This window comes from Typopeltis vanoorti, chromosome 20 (assembly GCF_054136105.1).
Source record: "Typopeltis vanoorti isolate ZY-2024b chromosome 20, IOZ_Tvanoo_1.0, whole genome shotgun sequence".
NCBI classification, from domain to species: Eukaryota; Metazoa; Arthropoda; class Arachnida; order Uropygi; family Thelyphonidae; genus Typopeltis; species Typopeltis vanoorti.
In genome coordinates this window covers 27,075,317-27,103,050 of record NC_143568.1, presented here as the reverse complement: position 1 = coordinate 27,103,050, position 27,734 = coordinate 27,075,317, and the positions used below count along the sequence as shown (strand labels likewise).

General features: G+C 32.2%; 1 protein-coding gene across 13 annotated transcripts in view; it reads left to right on the top strand.

Moving 5' to 3' along the window:
• LOC150095297 (CYFIP-related Rac1 interactor B-like) overlaps positions 1–27,734 on the top strand; it is a 587,095-nt gene that overhangs the window by 542,434 nt on the left and 16,927 nt on the right. For 12 of the 13 annotated variants that reach the window (XM_090410586.1, XM_090410583.1, XM_090410582.1 and 9 more), the window contains one exon: positions 3,193–5,610. In XM_090410586.1, the coding sequence (XP_090266712.1) occupies positions 3,193–3,256 (64 nt within the window). In that variant the 3' untranslated portion in view covers positions 3,257–5,610. Of the gene's footprint in view, positions 1–3,192; positions 5,611–20,367; positions 20,464–27,734 lie in introns of those variants that run through there. The other variant, XR_016550081.1, reaches the window with a different exon arrangement.

The window sequence follows — 27,734 nt, the reverse complement described above, 5'->3', positions numbered from 1 at the left end:
TTTTTGTCTGATAGGAATTGTGCATCCTGTTTCCCCTATATATGGTATATTACAGGTGCAATAAATACGGTATACTCCAGGGTGGGCCAGCGGAGGGAGTGGGTCTTTGGATGAGTTGTGTAAGATTTTTAATTTTGCGGGAGGTTTAAAGGTGGCTTTAAGGTTGTATTTTAGGAATATTCTGTTTATTTTATCTGATGTCCCTTTAATGTAAGGAATGGCTATAGTTTTATTGTAGTCTGGTTTATCTTTGTTTTTTTTATTGTGGTCTTGTAGAGAATTTTGTTAATAGTGTTTTGGCTGTAACCATTTATTAGAAAAGTATTGCTGATAACTTTAACTTCATCTTTCAGTGCGTGTTCATTGGAGCAGATCTTCAAAGCGCTGTTTTTTAGAGTATTAATGACACCTAGATTTTGTGTTGAGTGGTGGTAGGAGTTACATTAGTACAGTGCAGTACATTAATAGTAGTTTTCAACTTAATGATTTATGCTCCAAACCCATTCTGAAGTTGAACTTTCATAAAATAAACGGACACAATGTTTCAAGTAAGAAATCATCAGCAGTAATTGAGTATCTAATCATTACAGTTCACACTATTTCAGACTCAGGAAGAGGCAATAATGGAAAAGAGGAAAGCATATTGAGAGTTCTTAACAATCAATCAAGCAAGCATCCTCCCAAAAATAACACAAAGAAAAAATGTAAGAAAGCTGTTATGTGTAAAGGAGGTAAGCACAAGTCATGGAATGACTTTGGTAAGAATATGGAATGTAAATATCAATAAGGTGGCAAAATGTTTTAGAGACTGCTGAAAAAAAATAAAGCTATGGAATGCATTAAAGAAAACTGTGAAAGGAATCAGAGATAATAAAGGGGACATAAAATCAGAAGATATTCTGGATATCTGGAATAATATTTCATGTGGCTCCCACTCACAAAAGGTTTTTAAATCTGTAGTGCATTCGTACCATGGATGGACTAAGAGGGCTTTTTTTTTTTTAACTTTTTTTACTATTTTGTATTTGTTGTTCATTTTTTAGTTAGTTTAGAGTTCCATGTTTGGTCTAGAGACCAAACATGGAACTTTCTTAAGCCACTTCAGGCCTCCAATAAACAGGGCAGTGGTCTCACATTGGGTGAGTTACAATTACATGGTACAAATGGAACATTATACAGAACAGTGCAGTTTATATTTAAGTTAGCAGTTAGAAGTGGAGGAAGTATAGGAATGTGATCTAATATAAAGTCAGATGTAAGACAAGAGTGCACTCCACTCATCATTTATATGGATCACAATATGAAAGAAAGTGACATTAAACCTGATATCATAAGAGATATCCAACTTAGCTCTTTGCTTTATGCAAATGATGATGTGCTCCTAAACAAATCCAGTGCAAGTTCTGTAAGATTCTTTAATGAAAGTGAACAGCATATACAATGTATAACAAGTTTCATATAAAAAGTAGCAATAAAAAGAACTATGCAAACAGGAAAGAATATGGAAAACTTGAACTTCATTCTCAATGGTGAGCATATAGTACAAATCAAATATTTCAGCTATTTATAGAAAAATTTTAGTAAAGATTGGTAAATTAAATATAGATTTTTGATTTTATTATTATTAATTTTTTTTTTATTTGACTTCCACCTACATTTACATTATACCTACATATGTACTATGTAAACATATAGTACATTAGTATGGTATGTAGGCTAAGGATCTTTTCCAATTTTTTATTAATTTTATATATTTTTTTGTATTTTTTATATAATCAGGAAATCCTTACCTAGATCACGCACAGAACTTTTTCAAGCCATTTCGGGCCTCCAGTAAGTGGAGCAGTGGTCTCATGTCTCACACTACAAGATGAAATTCGTCTCCATGTAAACAGACAATAGAATATGCAAAGCTGATTAGACGTGGAGCCAGCTGAATAAATTCGTATGGAATAAGAAAAAAATTAGCCAAAATCCATTAAACTAGCAGTATAGAAGACAGTGTTCAAACTACTTTTGACTTATGGATCTGAGAGATGGGTTAGAAATAAAACACTTGATCAAAGACTAGAGACTACAGATATGGGAATTCTGAGAAAAATTAAGGGAGAGAAGAGATGGCATCAATATGTTAGTATCATATTAAAAATGATATTTTTAATATGATGTAACCAGTATCAAAATCTTGAAAAGAAGCACAGTAACTTGAACTTACAAGTTAGTGTCTGTTTCATATGGTTGTAGTATTTATTTGTGTATCTATTCACTATTAGATCCCTAACTTAGTGACTCAGTTCTACTTCTCTCCAAGTGAATTTGCTTCGGCCTTGCATATGGCACCATTAAGTCAGTTCTTGTAGGAATTCCATATTGGAATTTGTCCTTATAATTCTATCTAACTTAACATCATCAGCAAATGGATGGAAATTCAAACCTTCCCAGTATATTTAGTATAAAAACTAAATGGTAGAATGGAGATTGTGATGGGTCACAGAACTTTATTTTTTAATACTTGTCAATCAGCCACTTTTTTTTTTTTTTGTCTATGCCATCAGCATTTCAATGAAAAGCTATACAATAACTTTTGGTGGAGTATTTCATCAGATACCTTACTGAAATAAAGTAATATCATAGCGTATCCATTTTCCAGAGTCAGCTCAACAAACATTTCATAGTTTGCTATAGACTGTCTTTCTTGAACACTTTTGTGCAATGGACTTAGGGTAAGATTAAAGGGGGAAAATAAAAATATATTATATTATTGAACCTTCTTGACTCAGAAGGGCTAGATAACTGAGTGAGTGGTTAATGATTTCCAGATGGTACTATTTTCTTATTTCTGTAACTTTTCTGTAAGTTACAGAAATAATTTTCTTCACTGTTTCAGTAAGCAGCAACAACAACAAAAAGGCTGTGTACTTAACCTTCTTTATGGATGTATAATTCTTTATTCTTTAAATTTGCATTTTTGTAATTTATGGATTTTTGTAACCTATGATTTTTTTTTGAGAGATGAGCAAAATAACTGTATGCTCAAGATTATTAACTGTCATCAAAATAATTTTTCCAAAATTATTATTTGTAATGAATACAGAGTCAGTTAAATACCCTCTCTATATATCTTAAACATCTCATCAAATATTTGCTATTTTATTAGTAGATAATCATGTTATCTTTTTGTTTCAATTCTAGGTATACAACAGTTCATTTGAATGATGATACAACTCCGAGACAGATAAAAAATTTATTAGCTTGAGAGAAATGAATTATTAATATGGATTTATTGTGTGAGTAATAATTACTAATAATGTATCTTAACTGTTTCTGAGAAACATAGATGCATGCCAAGCTGTACAGTTTGTTCTTGAATCATGCAGAAAGGGGGGAGGGGGAAATTGTTGTTTTTGCTATATCTTTTATTGTGAAGCCAAGTTTCTCAAATTACATTACCTATGTGAGCAACTAAGCTTTGTCTTTTGGATCCCCAAAGACCTCATTATATTTGTTAAAAAAAATGCATTCTTAACATGCTTTGATACATATATATATATGCTTATACTGATGATATCACTGCCGTAGTTTTGTTACAAGTTGCTTGTTTACAAGGTATTTTTTTAAGGCTCAAAGTTGTTTACTTGTTTTAGAAGATGACATATATATGGCCGATATCTGATCTTTGCAACTAGTTAATTATCTGATATATATTATAACTTATGGATTAAATACATGCAGTTATATTAAATCTTAATGTGTTGTTATAAACTGTTTTAGAACATGATAATTGTTAATTTGACAAATGGATCAAAATATATTAAATTTAAGCAACAGAAGGTGCACTGTTATTTATATTCTTAAATAGATAAGGCATTATATATATGATATGCCATATATAAAAATAAAACATTAACTTTCACAGTTTTCCAGATGATTTTTTTGCATATTAAATATATGCAATTTTTTATACTATATCTTTTGTAAAAATAACATGAGAGAAGTAGATATTAGGCATTTAAAGAAAGTTTTATGATATTCAAAATACAGAGATATGAAAGAATATTCATCTGCTAAAATTAGTATGTGCAAGGATTTTCTAAATTGTGATCGGTGTTTTGTATTTCTGTATACTTAGAGGTGTAAAACCTCATCTCTAATTTATATTCGCTTTGTACTTTTGTAATATCTGTTGAATATTTTAAAACATTATGATATTAAATTTTTTTTTGTTTTTAATAATCATCATAAAAGATTGAAATCACTTGATCTTTACTTTGTATATGGAAGAAATTCTATTTTTATTGTTTCAAATACAATTTTTATAGTAAAATCTTTTGAAGAAATTTTAGCTTGAAAATGTAACTAAACCTTTCTTTCATGTATATGAAATGTTCAGAAATGAATTCCCAGTTGGTGTACATTCAAAGGACTCAGTGAGAAATAGCTTTTGCTACATTTATTAAAACTAGATAAAAACCAGGAAATAAAATTGGCATCCCTTAAAGAATTACAAAGTTGCTTTGATATTATTCATGTATAATCAAAAGATATCCATCTTTGACACAGATGCTCTTACCCTAGATATGACAAGAATCTATGGATTATAGAAATAGTAATTTTATTTTACTGCTGATAGACTGAATAGGAGCATTTAGGACCCCAGATCTGGCTTGTAGACTATAGGATGGATACTGCTAGTATTTTTGAGACATTGCCATATGAAGACACAGAAGTTATAAAGTGTTTGAGTTTTGATTAAGAACTTCCTTTTAAAGAATATGATATTTGGTCTGACTGAATAACCAGGCTTAAAAGGCAGTAATCTTATACTAGCCATTTTTCTCAAGAAAGATTGATTTTATCATGTTTTCTAAATTTTTTAAAGATATCTTAAATTTTTCTTTTAAGTGGATAGCCATTATCTGGATTAATAATTTTGTATGTGAATAGGTCATTGTAATTATGTCAAACATTTTAGAATTATAAACTTGAGTATTTGCTATTATGACAAGAATCACAAATCTCTAATTATTATTTTAGCGATGTTTATCTGTAACTATGTTTCTCTTACTAATTTAGTGAGATTGTCCTTAATTTTGCTAGATTTAATTACAGAATTGTTTTTCTTTTGTAGCAGTAGTCATATAGGGATAATTTTTAACTGGGTTGTTTTGCAACTAATTTCTTTTATGAGTAACTTTTATTGGTGGTAGGATGGCTTAATTAAACTCAATTATGTGATTCCAATTGGGAAATTGATTAGTTGGTTGGTTTAGTTAACTGAGAGTATGGTTAAGTAATCCTTGATTATTACACAGTGGTGCAGTGCTATTTCAGGAGTCAGATAATGAACATTATCATGAGTCATTAAGATTTGTAGACGTAGTCATATGGGAATAATTTTTAACTGGGTTGTTTTGCAACTAATTTCTTTTATGGGTAACTTTTATTGGTGAGGTGAGAGAGATGGCTTATGCATAATCTCTCTATCTGATTTCCAGTCTGAAAATATGTTACTTAAGTATAAAGAGCTAATAAGCTTCATTTCGGCAATGAAAACATTACTTAAATTAAGGGGATATTAAATCCCACATAGTTTTAAAACCGAATAAGAAACTCAAAGATTGGAATCAGAGAGTTTCTTGCTGAATATAGTAAACTATAAAGTATCGGCAACACTAGCGTTAGCCAATGCAAGTGATCCTAGTACGTAGTACAATACCGGGCAACTCGTTGCAAAGGTGGAGGAAGTTCAGATTACTATTCTTAGGTATTTTCCATAATGTAAAAACACATTTCCTAGGAAATGTATGCTGTTATTACATTATCGAGGGAGGTCGCTACCCAGACCAGTTTCAGCCTTTTTTGAGGCTTCATCAGTGAGTAGCTAGACCTAATACCAAAGTGTATAGCGAAAAGAACTTATGTACTCTGCGAACGAGTTTTCCAAACAGGTGCAACCATTAAGTTACTTAAGTATAAAGAGCTAATAACTTCCTCCACCTTTGCAACGAGTTGCCCGGTATTGTACTACGTACTAGGATCACTTGCATTGGCTAATGCTAGTGTCGCCGATACTTTATAGTTTACTATATTCGGCAAGAAACTCTCTGATTCCAATCTTTGAGTTTCTTATTCGGTTTTAAAACTATGTGGGATTTAATATCCCCTTAATTTAAGAAATGAAAATATGTTCTTTTCTCAGAACACACATTCACTAAGTAGCTTGTTTTATTTATGGGTTTTATGTTGTTAGTATACATTCTTACTTCACAAATGTATTGGAATATTTGAGAAATATAAACTAAGACCAACAGATTACTCTTTGCCCCCAGCTTTTACCTGTATCACATTTAGTCTATATTATCTCGGTGATCTGTATTATGTAAGCTTTCCATATGCCATATTCCATATGCAGGACTGTCTGCCTGCATAAAGAATGCAGGCAGACAGTCCTGGTCTTTGTCATATCCACCATATTGTTTCACTATACCACAATTGTTCATTCAAGTTTAGATTGAGGATCTGAGCTTCTCAATCCACTAATAGTACATTACATGATAGGAGGAAGTATCTTTGCAAGAACGGCTAGTATCAGTAAAAATCAACAGATTGCCTCCACAAAAAGCATATCCCACACCATCACATCTCATCACCATTCTTTGTAGGCTCAGGCAGTTTGGTTGTGTTGCTTCATATTCAAGTTCCCCCATCCCATAAATACAAATTTTGAGATTCATCATTCTAAAATACTCATCTCCATTCATTCAGTCCAGTTTTATGGTTTGTACTACTCCAACCATTGCTGAGCAGTGGGCATTTTTGACTGAACTCACCAGCATTAAAGCAACTTTTGCAATTCTCTGAGGGGTGCCTATATTATTTTTTTTTAATTATTTTAATTAGGTAAAATTGTCATATTAAGAGTAAGTCCTATAAACATATACAAACTGAAGTCCATTTTTGAACAGTGTTTAAAAAAAAGAGGGGGGACAAGGGGCATAAGAACTTGTACCATAAGTGGTGAAAAACTGTATGTATGAACGTGGTAGATTTTGCTATCTAATATGCATTATGTTACCAGATAGCAAAATAAACAAAAGTTCTGAATAACTTTTATAATAATTGCATATTTCTTGGCTAGAAATATTAAATTTCTTAAAATGTATTCAAGTTTTACTTGAATCCTATCAAGTAATATACCTTTTTCAAAGTAAATATTGCTGAAGTCTGTTTTACTCCTGCAGAAGAAAAAATTGTTAGAAATTTTTACTGACATGCATATTGACAGAATAGGTGACATTTTTTAATAAATGAAACATAATGCACATACATATTCACCGATGCATGTGCTAGTTATGAGTAGTGTTTAAGGGGAAAAAAATTATTTCCATTCCACTTGCTTGAGTAAATTATTTATTTTACATGAATTGTGAGTAAAATATTAATATTGCCAAATCCCTTTAAAATTCATCATATTGTTTGTCTCTCTAATAGCCCAGATTGGTTTTTTGTTGTACAAATTGTGATATTTTAGTTGATAATTATATAATTATATTTATTTGGATAAATATCTTGCTGCCATTATTCAGCTAAATAACTTGTAAAGGTAGATCTTATCCAAGCTCATTTCAGCATTCCATGTTTACTGATTTTGAAAGTGTGCAATAATTTTATTGTTATTTAAAAATAAAAATATTTATCTTTACTTCTTTTCATGCCATGAAAATCTTTATTAACAAATAAAAATTTTGTTGGTTTTTAAAGTATCCAGTTCTGTTCTTTCAATGTTATTATGAATCAGATTGGTATTGTTCTTGTGATTGTTGTGGTTTTAATTTGATCCATATTGAAGTTAAAGCTGTTTGATGTTAATTGTGTAATGTCATATCATAAGTTTTAATTACGGAATGATTAGGATCAAAAATAGTGAGTACATTTAATTGCTGCTGTTAAATTCATGTCCTGATTTTGGTCATTATAGTCTGAGGGAGTACTGCAGTTACACTTTGTTGATTGGTGAGTTATCATGTATTCTTTTTTTCTCTTTAGTTGTGGTCTTTCATATGAACCGGCATAGTTTGTTTTGTATAACTGTGATCTGGATCATGCCACTGATATTGTTTTTATCTGCTATTGTGAAATGCTGTGTCCTGTTTCTTTGAGAATAGTGTGTTTGTCCATTTTGCAATGACTTCACTACAAAGTTCTTCCTTAACTAAAAATTATTAGCTTAGTATTTGAAGAATACAGGCTAAACATTTACAATTTGAAAGCACTAAGCAAGATGCGGCATCCTAATATGTTTTGTTTTCTGATTAAGGAAGAAATATCTCAACCATGATTATGTTGTGTTTTTCTATATCTTATGGCTTTTTTTTTTTTAAATGATTTATGGCTGTTTCATCATTCTCTGAAATGCAGCCATATGATAATTTATAATAATAAATGAATATAATTAATATTTTATAATATAAATTAGTGTTTAAATTATTAATTACCTGAGTAATTGGAATTGTATGGAGTTCAAGAATAGTTCAGTGTTTAGAAATGTAAGCATTGACTATTGATATGAAGTATGCTTCAAAAATTCATTAAAATACTTATCTATAATAATCAGCATATAGCAATCCATAACAAACTAGTCATAAAATAATTACAAATTTTGGAGAATTGCACTTGATTATAATATGCACAATCAGTTAAGCTTGAAATGTTATTATAGTTTTGCATCTGCACTTCACAGTGATTGTTACACATGAATCATAATATATAATGATTGATGCAAATATTTCATACAAATAATTATTGATAATATCTCCTATTTTTCACTTATTATAAATTAGAGAATAGCAATGCTGGGATAAGGATTACATATTCACTATATCTGATATATTTAGTATTTATTAAACACTTTTTAGCAAAGTTGTGACAATTTGCCTTCAGTTTGAAAGACCTGAATTTTGAATCTCAGTGGTATGACCATGGGGAATCTTTATAAGGACTTTTTCAGCTGCACATAAATCAGTTTGTCTTATATAGTTTGATTGGATTTTTCATCCTCTAAAACAGTCAGACTGGCAAGAGGAATATATGCAATTAACAAACATGACATATATATGATATACTGATCACACAACTTTAGTTGTTTAGGCTATGATTACAACCAAACCAAAGTAATCTGTTGTAATAATATATAAATCACTGTCATCTAACATGATAGCATTTCTTTGTAGCAGGATATGAATATGTGGTATTTTCAATGTATGCATTTCTAAGGTCTGAAAAAAAAAGTGTTTTCTTTTTAATATATATACTTCAAAATTGTGCATCATAGGGAGAGCAGTCATAGATGAAGACCTATCAAAAGAATGTTTTTTTTTTTTTTTTGTTTGTTTTTGATGAGTTTAAGGTTGGGGCAGTGAGAATGAATTAACCGAATATTTGCACCATTTAAAATTATGGTGACTTTATGTGCTTTTATTTATATTTTTCTATAGGCAGCAGTAATATATTGATTTGCTAATTATTGTGAAAAATAACAAATGAAAATTTCTCTAAATTTCCTCAGTGATGATACCATTGAGTGCATAATGGATGTTGGTAGGTTATGCCCACAGACAATGTAAGCATGTACTGTCTGTGCATGACTTCTACTAAAAACTATTCATTAATTGGTCATTCTGCCTAGTTAAATGTTGAAAGGTTTTTAATTTGGTTCTACTATAAATTAAAGATGCGAAGAAATTATATTCTTGGTTATAATCCTTTATCCAAGTAAGCAATATAATGTTTTGTGCGTGAAGTATCTTCGTATGTGAGCTACTTGTATATAGAGGCTAATGACTTCACATCAATTGCCTGAGTATGTATCCCATAATGCAAAACACACACCTTTTCATATGTGTATAATGCTATGATAATGAGAAGGGCCACTACACAGCTTGGTTTTGACCTTTATTGAGGTCTCATCAGTGAGAGCCATTGATGACTGATACAAAGTCATTAGCCTCTATATACAAGCAGCTCAGAAGTGAAGATACTTCACGTGCAAAACACTGTTTTGCATATTTGAATAAAGGATTAAAAATCAAGAATATAATTTCTTGGCATCTTTAATTTCTAGTAGAATCAAGTTAACTCGGTGTTAGTAAGGTGGGGTGTCACAGACCCCAAAGATATAGAAAGAAATAACTGTGACACTGCCACCTTACTAACGCCAGTTTAAAAAATTTTCAACAGCTGTCTCTCATCCAGAGTATTTTATTAATAAGCTCTTACACCTTTTGACTACTTTTATATGTGAAATATATGACTTCTGCATTATTTCAAACCTTGGTATCTCTTCCAGGTCTGGCTCCCATTGATGAGACCTCAATAAAGTTCAAAACCAATCTAGGTAGTGACCCTTCTCATTATGCATAGTATTATAGCATTATACAGGTTGTGTGCTTTGCATTATGTACTAGGCACTTAATGTGAAGTCGTTAGCCTCTATATACAAGTAGATCAAATGTGAAGATATTTCACATGCAAAACACTGTTTTGCTTACTTGGATAAAGGATTACAACCAAGAATATCTAGTCAAATGTGTTATGTATTAGTAACATCTTTATACTTATCAAAGTTTTTCCTATAATGTCTGCTTCTTTCCAAAAATGAATTCTGGATTAACAGTTTTCATTGGTGGAAGAGATCAAAGTGGTTGCAGTGACTACCATTTGAGAGGTCACAAAAGTAGCCTTTAAGCTTTTTACAAAATTCTCTATTTTTCTAGAAAAAAGTGTATGTGTGAGAATGCAGACGTAAAGTACTTTAAAGATGATCATGTGGGTGCCGAGAGCTAATTATTATTGCCACAAATTATCCACACTGTGAACTTTTAATAAGTCTTTATATTAAGTAGCTTCTGTATTTCGACTTATCATATTTTAATTAAAAAAGATTTTTTTTTAAAATCACCTTGATATATATTTTAGTCTTAAAAATGAATTTAGTATATAAAAGTTATTCATCAGTAAAGATTTAATAAAAATTTATTTTTGAAGAGCTTTTATAATTAGATAAAAATGATTCAAGTTGTTGCTATAGAAAAAATGAAGAAACAATTTTTGTATATCTTTTTATATTACTGATGTCATCAATTTTAAAATGAACTCAAAAATCGTACACGTTATATACTAAATTATTCCAAAATAACACGTGCACATTATTATGTTTTTGTAAATAGGTAATAGGTAACCCCCACTGGATCTATGAGATTATTTTTGAATTTTCATTTCAGATAGAATTATTAACTGCCAAATGAATCGCATAAAGATTCTTGTGAAGTAATTATGGATATAAATATTCAAAAGATTTTTTCTATTTGTTTCTGAAAAAAAAAAGTCTTTTTCTCTTATAGAATTACATAAATATCACAACTAATTAGTTAGCCTTAAGGAAGTAGTTGCAAGTTTCCACATAATAAACAAACCAGTGAAAACATGCAATCAGTAGGTGCAATGAACTTACCTTATGGCCATACGTATGCTTTGGCATTATTTTCCATCTTATTTACGGGCACAATTGCCTACTTACGTATATAGCAAACAGCATTATATCTGTACACTCCAAAATGTAACAACTTTCACTTTCTAAACAACTTGTAAATAATTTTTATTATATTATTACCAGATTGTCTTAAACATTTTTGCAAACCAATAACAAATGTAAAATATAGGGTTTCTACAAAATTATTCTGGTAATTTAAATTCAAATAGTATTCAAACCAAATTGTTTATATTACCTAAGGTAGTTGTTCACCTACTCAAAATTTTATGTGTTATACAAGCATCATATTCCATTCAGTAGTTGTCAAAATGCAACCATTCAACAAAATGTTTTGTTTTATGTTTTATGATATGCAAAATCTGAGTGCAATTTGTGTGTGTCAGGTGAATCAAAGAAGCTAATGCACCTGATAAAGTAGGGATATAGTCAGTTTAAAGAAACTGGCATTATTAAGAAACACAACCTGAAGGACAGCAACTTCTCAAGAAACTTTAGATGCCCATTTTCTTAAATAGATAGTTGTGCAGAAATGGGCAAATTTCCTGTCCACCTCATTGTTCCAGTGACTGAAAGTAAGTTAGCTGGCCTTGTATAGAGGTGAATGGGTTCTCTTCCCATAAAATCATGACACTGCTTTTTCATCCTGCAAAATAGGCATACTAGCTGGAGAATACACACATGCTAGTATTATAAAATAGTCATAATGGGGAAAAAAAAAAAAATTCAATGACAAATGCAAAAAATTGCTTATTAGATGCAAAATTTTCAAATGAGGCAATTTAAATCCCTCTCCCTTTCTCTCTCTAACTACCATTTCAGTCTTGGTATTGCTTTTGCCATCTTTCTCTGGACCTTATTCAACTTATTTAGAGGCACAATTGCCTCTAAATAAGATATATATGTAGAGATATAATGCAGTGTACTATATTGCTATATATGTAATACACAGCATTATATCTCTACACTCCAAAATGTGTAACAACTTTCATTTATTAATATTAAAACCACCAATTTCATTCATTTTCCAAGCTAAAAGCCTTTTCTGAAGTGAATTAATATCAGCAATGCATCTTATAATTCAACAATTTTCATCATTAGCAAAAAACTAAAGATCTCCAGTCAATCCACACAAAATATCATTAACAAATAAATTGAACTGCAGGAGTCGAGAAACAGAACCCTGCAGCACACCAATACCACTGGTTTTACCTTCCTTTCTCGATACATTGCGCCATCACACATAACTTACTAATATTGTTCAGAGAGCCAATTACCAGTTTATCTAAGCCAGCATTTTCCAAACTATGTTCCGCAGAAAGTGAATAAGTGTTCCATGAAAAATTATCAAAATGAATATGAGCTTGGAATGGTTTTAAATGCTGTGATGAATTCAAACATGTTTGAAAATCAGGCGCTCCTCACTTTACATGACTCAGTCGCTCACGGTTGTCAACACCTCCGAGTGCAAGTGAAGTACAGAAGTATCTATTCTAGGAAATGTGCGCTGCAGCCAGGCATGCCTGTAGTGTGCACTGTCACATTTTTGCAATGCGATACAGTCTGTTGTGATGATAGTGTGTGCTTATCTTTACATTGAATACGAGACCGATGATACTCGACTCTGTCCAAGGTGTTCCATTAAAATTAAGATTTGTGAAGTGTTCTATCGTAGGAAAAGCTTGAGAAACCCTGATCTAAGCAGTCAATTAGCCATTCCCATCTTCTGCAACTTGTACATGAGCCTGTCATGTAGTAATCTATCAAATGCCTTTGCAAAGTCCAAGAATATCACTGTATATCAATCTCCTTTATTCAGCATATTTTGTCACCTTATAATAAAATGCAACAATAGATTGCTAAAACACCTACCTTCACAAACACATTCTGACATATAGAGAATCATATGCCCATCACCCCCAATCCTCTATTGTCTTCCTGACCAACCTGTCTAGTACCTTAACTACAATTTCAGATATACAGACTGGTGTATAATTGAAAACCTTTGTACTAGGACCATGCTTGTGCAGTGGTACTATTTTGCCTTTTTTTTTTTTTTTTTAAACTCCTTGGTAACTTTTCTCACTTCAAAACTTAGCAAAAGTAGTATTTGATAATAGTTTACTGAAGAGCTTCTTATAAATAATTCACATATATCACTTCTCAACGGCAACCTTATCTTCTTTAACCTCATCCCAAACCAGTACCTCATGATCACTAATCACAAACTGGCAGTAGAGTTCATCTCATTTACAACCACATCTTGTAATGATATCACCAAAGTCAAACCATGTGTGTTGCACTATCATATGCTGCTTTAAGATAGCCATCCTTCAGAAATCACATTTCATTCTCCCTTAATTCCATACATTATCTTCTCTTTTTAATACAATTAAAATCTTTCCTTAGGATTGTCTTCCTTTTACAAGCCAAGAAAGTTAGCTGTTTTTTTCTACAAAATCTTCACAGATACTGCTATTTTCCACTTCCACTCTTAGTGGACACCCTCTTCTGCTATCATCCATTGCTCTTCTCCCTTCCAGATATCCTTCAATATCTTTCCATTTCTATTCCCAGCAATATGTAATACTCAGAGTTTAACTTATCTTTGGGCATACTGACTTAATCAGTGTAACAAACTCAGCTCCTTTATTTCTAATATTCCTTACATTAGTATGCAAACCTAACAGTTCTGCTTTCTTAAGGCCAGCCCACCATTACTTTATGGCTGCTATAGTGTGTGTGTGTATACCCTTCCCTCCCACACTCTGACTACTTATTTCTCTGTTTCTTACTCTAATATCTATTTCATCCCTGTATTTATGCATTCCATCACTCTATCCTTCCATAATCACTTCTTCCTTGTATCCATCTTTGTCCTTTTCTTTTACCACCTGCTTCCTCCCTCTTTCTCTCTGATCCTACACTGTGTAGCTAGGGATCAGACTTCATCTTTACTCTGTGCATATTAAGCAAGCAACAATTGTTCCAAATGTCCAAAACAAGCCCATTCAGATTCAACACATCAATTTTAAACTCTCCAACTTTGCTTAAAATTTAATCCATACATTCACAATCTGTTTCCATTGCTGTTATGACTAGCACTTTCATCCATTTTCTGACTATGATAAAAAATTAGCAAGGAGAATGAATTTCCACTTTGCACAACTTGACTATCTTATCATTTGTTACTGCTACTTCTCAGCTCACTTTTATATCTATGGAACATGCTAATCGCTTTTCCAACAAAGCTATTATTCTTTATTTTCCACAATATCTTCCTAAAATCCCTTTCTACATTCCATTTTTTTAACTGTCAATATCATTTGCACTCAAAACTACTACTAATTCTAATTCCATAATTTTCCTTCCTTTCATACGATGCATTACTTATTTTTCTCAGTGTGCCATATAGAAAATATTTTATGTACTATGTTATTCACTACACAACTTACTTCCTCATCATTCACATCAATCAGTTTCATTTAGGTATTGTTTCATCCTCCATATTCTTCTTACTCTTCGTTTTCATCAAATCATGTTAAGGCTCTTATACTCTGTTTCCATTTCTGTTATTACTACTTTTGGTGATGCTTTAATGATAAAAAATTAGTAAAGAGAAATGTTTCTTACTTGCAGAATTTTCAGTTGATTCCTAGCCATTGTCAATGCATTCAGATGAAAAAGGATAAATAAAAATAGAATATTTAAAATGTATAAGTACATGTGACAGTATATGCTATTAATTGCAGGACAGCTCCATCTACAACTGTTAGAATAAATAATTATTACTTCAATAAGGAATAAGTGTTACTTAGGATGACTCTAAAATTGTAAAAGTTTAAGACAGTGGATATGGATATATAATGTGCACTACAAATTTGTTTCTTTATTCTGATGACAGCTATATTAAAAGCTTCATTTCACCCTGTAAATTGATTTCATCTTTAATCATATTTTTTATGTTTCTAGTCTTAAAGCGTTTCACATTCGTAATTTTTTCATATTTTTAGTTTTTAGATTTTTAAGTTTTTAATGTATTTTGAATGCTATCCACCTTCACTTTTAATCTTTTTGGGTTTTATGTTGCTATTTATTATTGATATCACATTATTCATTGCCAATCTATTTTTGTTTTTATTGTATTTTTTAATCATTTTTTACTAAGTAATTTAAGGAAATTACAACGTCACTAGGATATACATTAAAATACATTTTAATATACTTCAATATTTCGGCAACGTCACGTTGCCATTTTCAAGAAACTTAAGAACAAAACACGTGCACGCAGGCACAACAAACAGTAAATGAGGAAGAAGCGGGAATCTATTCTTTCTCCTAAAGTCCTGATGGTGCTCCCTAGGGGGCAATGTTGGTATTCTTGGGCGAATGGGCTGAAGGTCTTCTGATGTAGGTTTCCCAAATTTGAGGCAGTCTCATGCAGCCAAATTTGTTGAGGTTTGGATTGTTTCTTAGGGCTGAAGCTGATTCCATGAAAAGTCTTTCATACTTGTATTTACTACGGTGTACTATCGTGGCTTTCTTCCACCGTATTCTATGGCAGGTATCCAGCGCATGGTCAGCAAGACCAGAGTGGCTGTACTGGTGAAACCGGATGTAGTCCTTGTGTTCTGAAATTCTGATATTGGCTGTCCTGCCTATTTGGCCAAAGTAGAACAGCTTACAGCTGCAAGGGACCCGGTATACACCAGGTAGATCTAGTGGGGGGGGGGGGGAGGTTGGTCTTTAGTAGAGCGGATAAGGGATGCCAATTTTTTATATGGTCTGTAACTAGAAGTTAACTCATGTTTTTTTAGGATTTTTGTAATTTTTTCTGAGGTGCCTCAGATATAGGGTATGGTGATGGATTTAGAGTAATCCTTGTTGTGAAGTGGGGGGTTGTGGTTTACTGGTTTCAATATTTTGCGTGGGGGGGGGTAGCCATTGGCTGAGAAAGTGTTGAGAATGTGGTTAGGGCATTGTCATTTGAACAGATAAGTTTAGCCCTGTTGTGTAGTGTCTTAATGACTCCATATTGTTGCGAGGAGGGGTGGTGGGATTGTTGGTGAATGTATCTGCCTATATGGGTGGGTTTTCTATAGACTGAGAAAACCAAGGTTCCATCAGGTTGGCAGGTGACTAGTGTGTCTAAGAAAGGAAGGCAGTTGTTTTTTTTTCTTCTTCCAGGGTGAATTTGATTCTGGGGTGTTGGTTGTTTATATGTGTTAGGAAGGAGAGGAGTGCATCGGAACCATCTGGCCAAATAGCGAACACATCATCAACATAGTGAAGCCAAATGGTTGGTTTTTGTGGGGCAGAGTTTAAGGCTTTTTCTTCAAAAGTCTCCATTTTAAAAGTTGGCCAAGGGTGGGGAGAGTGGATTACTCTAAATCCATCACCATACCCTATATCTGAGGCACCTCGGAAAAAATTACAAAAATCCTAAAAAAACACGAGTTAATTTCTTGTTACAGACCATATAAAAAATTGGCATCCCTTATCCACTCTACTAAAGACCAACCTCCCCCCCCTAGACCTACCTGGTGTATACCAGGTCCCTTGCAGCTGTAAGCTGTCCTACTTTGGTCAAACAGGCAGAACAGCCAATATCAGAATTTCAGAACACAAGGACTACATCCGGTTTCACCAGTACAGCCACTCTGGTCTTTGCTGACCGTGCACTGGATACTTGCCATAGAATACGGTGGAAGAAAGCCACAATAGTACACCATAGTAAATACAAGTATGAAAGGCTTTTCATGGAAACAGCTTCAGCCCTAAGAAACAATCCGAACCTCAACAAATTTGGCTGCATGAGACTGCCTCAAATTTGGTAAACCTACATCAGAAGACCTTCAGCCCATTCGCCCAAGGATACCAACATTGCCCCCTAGGGAGCACCATCAGGACTTTAGGAGAAAGAATAGCTTCCTGCTTCTTCCTCATTTACTGTTTGTTGTGCCTGCATGCACGTGTCTTATTCTTAAGTTTCTTGAAAATGGCAACGTGACGTTGCCGAAATATTGAAGTATATTAAAATTTATTTTAATGTATATCCTAGTGATGTTGTAATTTCCTTAAATTACTTAGTAAAAAATGCATAACCAACGTCTAAGCATTTCCATGAGAATTTTTAATCATTTTTTTACATTTTTAGATTTTCTTACTTATATTTCAGGTTTTAACATTTTTTTTTAAGTTTCAGTGAAGTTCTGTCTCACTATTTTACTTATCATTAATACCATATTCATTCATCACCATCTTCATATACTATTTCTGCTTCATCTTCTAAAGATCATATTTGCCAAATACAACAAAAGGAGGCAATGATACCAGCGTGATCATTTTGTTAATATTTTTAGTACTTCCTTAATTTAAGAAGAGCTGCAGTCAAAAAACATGTCCTGAGCAAAGGATATTCCATGAAAATAAAGCTTTGCTTATCTCTTTATATCCAAGAATACAAAAAGGAGATGCTTAAACTATAGTTCATCAGAGATAATACAGGGTGGCCCATAAGTCATGGAACATTCCATTGAAAGGGCTGTCTTTGTGAAGCTAAAAATGGAAGACATTTACATGATGTAGTTTTTCCTAACTAATAAAAAATCTGTTAAAAAAAACTTACGTAGTTGCTTCACAAAGGTTAATTTGGCAAAGAAGCCTTGCAATCAATTAGTACTCACTTTACGTATAGAATGGAAATTCTAGAAACTTCTTTTATAGGAGGATTTGGACAAATGCCATAATTAATAATTTTATTAATTAATTTGAAATTATATCCATTAGAGATGACAGTAGCTCTGATAAGACGATTCTTTATTTAAAAGAAAAAAAATTAAACACAATTTATGTGCATGGTGAACTTAAAGTTTTAATTGCACCGTATTTCTGATGAAGGTGATGATATGTTGTGGCTTTACTATATTTTCTGGTTGGTGTTGTTTTTCTGTGTACTAACTTTTATTAGGTTGCTATCAAATGAGAGTGACAAGAAGGATGGGGAGGTTAGTTGTAGATGGAGCTATCCTGCAATTAATAGCATATATTTTCACATGTGCTTACATTTTAAGTGTTGTTCCATTTTGCTTATCTCTTGTCATTTGAATGCATTGACATTAGCTAGGAAACTTAGCCAAAAAATCTGCAAGTCATAAATATTATTTTTTCTTATGTAAGTATTATTTCATTGCTTATTTTTATTATTATGTTATTCGGTTACATCTCTATATTTAGTTCATTTTAGATGACAATGTTTTCCTTTTGGAGCACTCTGCACACATACAACTTTACCTGAACTACAACAATTGGTAAATTGTTATCTTTGCAACACTACAATAATTTTTTTCTGGAACACCAATTCTGGACTGCTCAAAGAGTTTGGGATTAATAGCAGCAGCTTGGAATCTAAATCTTTTCACTTCATCTACTTCCATTTCTTCCTGTTGCGCTCGACTAGGAAAATTAACTGGTCTGTGCCTTTTAATAGCTCTAAGTATAGGTGTATGTGGTTCAGTTTGTTTTGAAGGAATAGGACATTTTATAGCTTCCAAACTATTTTTTTTGATAAAAATATTCTATTTTTTCCAAGCCTCAGCTCTTTGATTTAAAGCTGGTGGTGGTGAGATTGGTGTAGTTAGCAATTTTGGACTGCACTTTTTTATACCCACAATTCCTTTAAGTATTTTTCTGGAACTGGCTGAGCACGAAACTATGGTTTAATGTTTTCTTGCTTTTTGTTTCTTACAAAGAATCACTTTTCTGTTTCTAATGATAATTCCTTTGGCTTTATAATGGGCTTACTGGCAATTTCTGGACTGCTCAAAGAGTTTGGGATTTATTCTGGTGTTATTACATCTGCCTGATGATTCACATTCATTTTTGTTGTGTTAGAAACAGAAAAGCGATTCTTTGTAAGAAACAAAAAACATCTTCTCTCCACAAAAAGTGTCTTTCTCTAATTGTGAATTTGTGTACATCTTTATGTTGGTATTAGTAAGGACTAATCAATGTCCTGAACAGAAATCCAGGAGGTACATACCTTCATTATTATTAGCTTTGCTGTTTTCTCCAAATTTTCCAAAAATATTTCTGTAGGTTTTGTTACCATTTTCCAATCTGTTGATTAGATCTTCCACAACCAACTTTTTCTGTTTCTTTGTGTGAGCTGGTGCTTCTCTTATGCCTCAAAAAAATTCTTCCACTTTTTCCTTAGTAGATCTTTTTGTGGTCATAAGCATAAATATGACTTCACTGTTTAGTTTATCATTCTGATAGTTACCCACTTCACTTGATATTCCCTGCAATTCAAGATTATCCTCATATTTTATGTTGAGTATTATAGCTACTTCTTTTCCCTGATCATTATTGCCTGAATATAATATCTTTTATTTGTTGCTTAGATAAATCTCACCTGTTTTTGTCTTCTTTGTTTCAGTAACACCTATCATGTCAGTCTGGTAGTACTTATCTAGTTATTTTACTAGTTCCATTTCTTTTTGTTTGATGCTTTTTTTTTTTTTTTGTTAATGGTGAAATCTGCTGATGTTGAATTGGAATTTGTTCCAGCAGGTCCTTAAAAACAATAAAATATGTATGTATCAATGTGTATATTTAAGAACTTCATGAGTGACTGCCTGCATCATGTTAGTCTGAACTACATGAATTTTGGCACTGATTATATTAAAAAGTTGTATTTACTGAAATCCAATATTCTTCAGAGAATCAGAAGGATCTTGTGAAATATTTGATTAGGAATATCAAAATGTAATTTTAAATCATAATATATAATCATGTATGCATTAATATAGAATAGTTTTCAGTGGCTTCACTGAAGAGTCCATATGGATGGATCTTTAGGAGAGAGAGATTTTGCAATCATTTGAGTAAATCTCATGTGGATACCAAAACATTTGAAGGTAAGAAGCATTGACCTTTAGTATCAAGGTGAGTACAGAATGATCTAGTTATATTCTTGCAAAATTCTAGTAGCAATGTTATGATAAATTTAGTAGTAAAGCAACAGCATAGTATATTAGTAGATTTTAATGTTAAAATGTATTATTATGTATAACAGTTAGTATTTCAATGTTTTAATTTTAGTAATTTTTGGTAAGAAATTGATTTATTAAAATACCATCTTCACTTGCAAAGTTTAAAAGATATGCAGAACAGGATTATAAATGTTTATTTGCTTGCTACACTGAATGATATTTTGTTGTGTATATGGTTAATATTGTGGACTTTGATGTACAGACATGAGGAATAGTAAACACATCTAATATTTATATATCTTCCAGTAAAAAATGTCTGTCTGTCTGTATGTGTGTGTGTTATACTATTCTGATTTGTAAAACAGTAATTGGTTTACAAATTAGATTCACTTTGGACAGCTATAAAAAGTTTTTAATTTGATAGTTTAGCACTTTAAAGAGGACAAAATTTCACCCATATGGAATTTAAGGTATAAGAGTACTTAATTTCAAGTACCCTTATCAAAATTTTCTGTATTCTTTCCGTTTTGATATTTTGTGCCTTTTACACTTTCCAGAATTTATATTGGTTGACATAAAGGTAGTGAAAGGAAATGATGCTTTATTTTGTGCTTCTGTTAATATAATTTGTAATTGCATGTATAACTTGAGGGCTTTTCTTCTGTTGATGAAACTTGAAGGTACTGAGAAGCTGGCAGTGAATAGTGATGTTTCAAGCTCAGCCATATGATAGTTTGAGCATAGAGTACTAAATTAGAAACATGTAATGACTGTGAAAAAAAAAAAAAGGGTTAAAACCTTCTCCCTTTGAGAATGAAAAACAAAACAAAAGACATCATTCCCAAAGGAAGGAATCATCATCATACAATCATTAAAAAAAGAAAAAAAATATGTTTAATATAAAAAAAATTGAAATGTGCATTTGAAGTTAGTACTGTGTTAACATGTGTGTACACGGTACTGTGTGATGCACAGGACAGGCAAGGTTAATGTGAAGCTTATCCACAAAAGGCTGTTAATGTTAATGCTACAGTACATAAGTATTAATATCATGGGTGGACTTAAGGTTAGATAATCTAGGAACTCTGTTCTTGAGACCAAATGTGTCTGTTTTCAAGCCGCTAAGTCTTCGATAAGCAGAGTGGCAGTCTCACACTGGGAGATGAATTTCAACTCCCACCTAAAGATGTTTAAAAAACATCCATGCATCCGGATTCCAACACTCAGCCTGTTAGTTGGATAGTAGATATTCTAACCATGGGGTCAACCAACTGGCTTTAAGTATCCATTTCTCATCATGTGACAAGCAGATGATAGCACATATAGCTTGCTTTGCCTCAAGTTTCCTCAGTCACTAAGTTTCAAAAAATGAAAACTCGTGTTTTAGAATATTTCAAAATCTTGCTTTAAAATTTTAGGTTAAACAATATCTAATCTGTTGAGAGCCTTTCATAAATTTTACGGATAATCCAATTTACAACCCTCCATCTCCCTAGATTTGATGTATGTATATGCCATATTTTGGTGGAAATTTACTAAATATTCAAAGTTTGTTTAGAGATTTTATGACCACTTTTCTGTGTATCTTTATGGAACCAATTCTGGCTGTACAGGCACACACACATTTCTTCAGGCACAAGTGTGTGTTTTCAAAAGTATTTTTGTAGTTTTAAGAATAAAAAAATCAACACAGAACCCTCTGTAGCTCAGGTCAGTATGCTATAGTTGTAGTATAACAGTATGCTGTAGATGAAAAGATCTGGGTTTGAATCCAGTCTGGAATGAAAAAACTATAAAGACTTTTCAAGCCTATCTTATATGGAAATGACCATGGTCTTTCTCCCCTGTAATTTGAGTCTTTCTCATGCAAGGCAGACACTACTGACTATATAATCCAGGAAATCAAATGATATTAACAGATTATGCAAATAACCTTTTGTGGTAGGAACCACATAAAAAAAAAGTAAATAAATTAAAAAAAAAAAATTAAAAAATAGGATTTAACTGCCCAGCAACGTTTCTTTGAAGCCAAAGTTACATGGCTATGACAGGCTATCAGGCAGACTAGCATGTCGAAGTAAAGAAAAATTGCATTATAACTGACTATTAAATTATTTAAGGAATTCACAACGTATACTGGAATATTAATTAAAAGAAACTTTAATAAATACTTCCTATATTTTGGGAATGTCACATTGCCATCTTCAATGGGAACATACAAATATGACACGTGCATGCAGGCACTGCAAAAAGCAAATGAAGAAGAGAGAGAAACTGCTGTTGTTCCTAAAGTCCTAATGGTGCCCTCTAGTGGGCTATATTGGTTTGTCTTGTATAGCCCACTAGGAGGCACCATTAGTACTTTAGGAACAACAGTAGTTTCTCTCTTCTTCCTCATTTGCTTTTTGCAGTGCCTGCGTGCACGTGTCATATTTGTATGTTCCCATTGAAGATGGCAATGTGACATTGCCAAAATATAGGAAGTATTTATTAAAGTTTCTTTTAATTAATATTCCAGTATGCATTGTGAATTCCTTAAATAATTTAATGGTCATGTGTTACCAACGTATAAGCCTTTCTACAAGAATTCATTATAACTGGTCCTACCATACTGTACTATCTGCAGTGCACTTTTATTTAAAGAATTTTTCTCTTTAACAGGTTGATTTGTTTTCCTTGTTTGACCTCTTCACCAAAAAATACTATATACTATTCACAGTTCAAAGTGTTCAGAATATTAAGGATATCATTCTCTCTAGACAGGATGACATATGTCATCAACCATTTGAGTAAGTTTTTATATAAGTATAAAAGCTTATACTCAGACAGTCACCTCTATAAACTGCATTCTTGGATAACACAAGTCACAAGCAGTGTTAGCAAAATTTACAGCCTACTCACATATTGGAGAATTGTTGTTCAAGTTTTGCTGAGTTATTAAGCTGCCAAATTTTGAGAATATACATATATGCATTTATCTTTAAAACTGTAACTGTTCCAGAGATAAATGCATATTCAAAATACTTTCCTTCCCACCTCTCACCATTTCCAAGCAGTTTTGCATCTTATGTCTAACAATAGTTTTGTCATCAACAGTCCAGTGAATTCAGATGACAGTTGCATGATATACGGATAATGTACTCACACTAGTAATTTCAGTACTAAGATGGAAAAAAAAAATAGTCTTTATTCTGTCTATAATGCTATGGTTTCTTTGTTACTTATAAAACAATAAACTTCTTTTTTTTTAACATTTCTAACAAACATTTTGTGAAAAAAAAAAAAAGTCCTTTCATCATCTTAGTCTTAAAAGTGCTTTTCTTAATGCTTTGCTGATGTACAATAAAAATAAACATATTTTGTTCAAAAAAATATGAATCATCTCAGGGATATAAGGAACTTTTTCAGCCTTTGGCTGGAATGAAAAAAAAAAACTTTATAAAGACTTTTCAAACCTGTCTTATATGGAAATGACATGGTCTTCCCTCCCTGTAATTTGAGTCATTCTCATACAAGTCAGAAAAACTGACCATATAATTTGTGAAATCAAATGATAAGTTAACTACTTTGACATTCTCTAATTGCCATTTATATATGGCAATTTTCTAAGAACTGCCCTGTGGTCTTAGTTGCCTCATCATCTGAGGCAGCTAAAACAGCCTCTAAATATTGTTTAATCTTCCCAAGAATTAACATTCAGTGGCAGTATAAATCATAAAAAAGCAGCAGTTAGAAACATTTTTTGATAAGTTTTTTGAAAAATTCTAATTTTTGGATGTCTGAAATTTGGAACTTTGTACTGTTCTTTCTTGATAGTAAAAATGAGTGTGCTAAATTAGATTATTTTTAATCATTAGTAACAAGTATACTGTAATTGTTTATAATAAAATATTAAGAAGGATTTTGTTCATTCTTTTTGATTCACATAATTCTGTGGTTATAATTTGACTTGTAAATAATCAACTTTTTTTACTAATGAAGTAAGTCAGTCAGTCGTTATAGTTTAGAAAACTTTATTTCTGAAGCACACACTTGATTATTTAGTTCATTGTGATTCATGTTTGGTGACTAAGGGTTGCAAGGAAATGGGGAAAAAATGCATTATTGAAGTTCATTTGCATTGAAATGAAATTGAAAAAAAAAAAAAATTCATCGATTTTAAATTTAAAAAAAAAATGCAGTAAACTTAATGAACACCTCTTTGGCACAGTCAGTATCACTGATATGTTGAATGAGAATTTACAAAGTCTCATACAAAAGTGTCAGAATTTTTCTCTCTACACATTTGGCTTTTTCACCACGTTAAGCAGGCAAACTAGTTAGGAAATACACAAATGTCATACATTAGCATACTGCATAGATTGACTGCCCTTTCATAAGTCAACTACACTGTTCAAAACAATTAGAGAATATTTTAGTTTCTGTCAGATAATTATAAATTTCTGCAAATAATTATAACTATTGGGTACTTTATACATGAATAAATATTTCTTACTTATGGATAGGGTGTAATTGATGAAATATTATTTAAATAATTGATATTTATTACAAATTTAATAAATTATACATTTTAGCATGAAATAATTTTAACAAGAATAGCAAAAACGCTTGTGTTAATTTTTAATAGGGCGTATGGTCTCCATTAACAGCCTAAACAGCGGTATATCTTGATTGCATGGACCGAATAAGATGATCAAACACTTCTTGTGGGATATTTCCCCACTCTTCCATGAGAGCAATTTTGAGCTCTTGAAGTGATCGTGGTGGCACCAGTCGAGCAGAAACACGCTTACCTAAAGCATCCCAGGCATGTTCAATTGGATTACAATCCGATGAACAGGCAGGCCAGTCCATTTGTTCAATACTTTCTTCCTCAAACCACTCTTGTACCAAATTTGCACAGTGTGGACGAGCATTGTCATCCATAAAAATAGATTCTTGGCCAATTGCAGCAGCATATAGATGAACTATAGGTTCCAAAATCTCATCACGATACCTTTGGGCTGTTAAGGAACCGTTTCTGATAAGATAGAGATCACTATGCTTATTCCATTGTCACCTATACTTATTCCAGCCCATACCAACAAACTTCCACCTTGATGTTGATCTTTCACGAACAAATTATGGATTATTTCTTGTTCCATTTTCATGCCATATCAAGATTCGTCGGTTACCTGGTTGCAGACTGAACCTGGACTCGTCACTAAAAAGTACATGAGCCCAATCATCATTTGTCCAATTGTGGTGTTCCTGCCCAAATTCTTTGGGCTCTTTTGTGATTTGCAGTAATCGGAATGCAAACCATTGGTCTTCGAGCATATAAAAAATCTATGGCATGAAGACTATTTTGTACTGTCTGTCAATACCAGCCTTCCTGTTGCTGCGGCAAGTTCACTTTGAAGTTGTGTTGCATTAAATGTTCGATTTCTTCTGGCAAGTAATGACAAATACTGACTGTCTGTTGGAGTTGTTGATGATTAGTGACCTTTACCTTGTCTTTGGCAACCATTTCCTGCCTCCAGAAAGTGATTCCAAAGTAGCGAAATTACACTGAGATACACAACACGCTTCAGCAACAACTTGTTGCATTTGTCCAGCTTCTAATCGACCAATGTCCCTCCAACTCATGGATTCTGGGCTATCATGTTGCTCTGCCATTTTTAACAAAATAATGGGTGGTAGGTGACACAAGTTTACAATTGAAGTGATAATTATGCACTGTAGAAGTGAGCACAACAAGCCACACTTTTATTCCTCCTCCACCCATCCTAACATGGCTAAGACATGTTTCGACGTCTTAACATGATTTTTTATGCAGTTGTGTGTTCTACACTATTGTATATTAAGAATATTTCAAAATGTGTTACATTTGTAAATTATTTTTATAATTTTATAATTTACAAGAAAACCAAAATATCCCTAATTGTTTTGAGCAGTATAAAATACACATGTTTGTTCATTTAATCCAGGCACAGAAGAAATTGATATCTTTAATCAGGAAATAACAATGCACTGTACATCACTGTAGAGTGCATTGCTATTATTTTGTGAATTGCTTGCCTAGCTAGCAAAGCACTTTGCAGTGCTATACATATTTGCATATGTAGTTAGCAGTGATTACTCATCTTGGGTATCTCTCCTGCTCTTACACCAAATCCATTCTATAAGATGATGTTTCTTCCCAATTTGCTTATTATATGAAGAAACAGATAATATAACTTTTATCATGTATTCAGCTCTCCCTGCCAACAGTACATTTTCAGGAATAATGTGCATTGCCTTGTTTTCTGAAAACCCTCATAGAAAAGGATAAATGATGTAAAATACAAAAAAAAAAAAAAGTAATAGTTATAAAGGATGGATTTTTATTGAGATAAAGACAGTCATTGAACTAGAGAAGCATTCAAACCAGTCAAACAAAATTTATGTTACACAAACTCTACTCTGCTAAGCTATTTTGAATACCTAACAGAATTTCTTCTTTCTAATTGGCTACCTATTTTATTGTAAGCCATGCTCGTTCTTCCTTTTTTGAAGAAAGAACATAAATATTTATTTTTTGAAGAACTTTGTCTTGGCAACCTAGAAGTAATACGTCTTATTACACTGTCACAAAAATAACATACATTGAAACAACACCCATGCCAATAAGAGTGATCACATGAGAATTAATTGTAAAAGAGTATTTTCTCTTTTTTTTTGATATTTTCATTTCATCTTTCATTTGTTAGTTGTTGTTTTTTACCTTCTTTCTCCCTTCACATTTAGTTACAGAGAAAAATATTTTTTTATTTCTTTATTTGCATTATTTTTTCCATGTTTATATATATATTTTGGTTTCATTTCCTATCTGGTTTGCTTCACTTCATTACACTTTGGTTTTCAGTTTCCTCTGCAATTCTTGGTTACCAACAGTAAGAAAGAAGATTTGATTGGCTAGTCTCTGTGGTGGTTAAGATTTATAGGAATGAGTAATTAAGCATGATCAAGACTCTGCAAGGTTATGAGACTAGCTCAAGAGATTGCATTTTGCAGAGATTGGTAAATAAGTAGAAGAGAGAGAAGTTGGTGATGAGTGTTATAAGGAATTTGATTAGTTATAAAATGGAGGAAGAGAGGAGGGAGTAAGAGGATATATGTTGCTGGATATTGGGTGTTAATAATAATAATTTTCTTTCTCGGGTTAGATTTAGCTC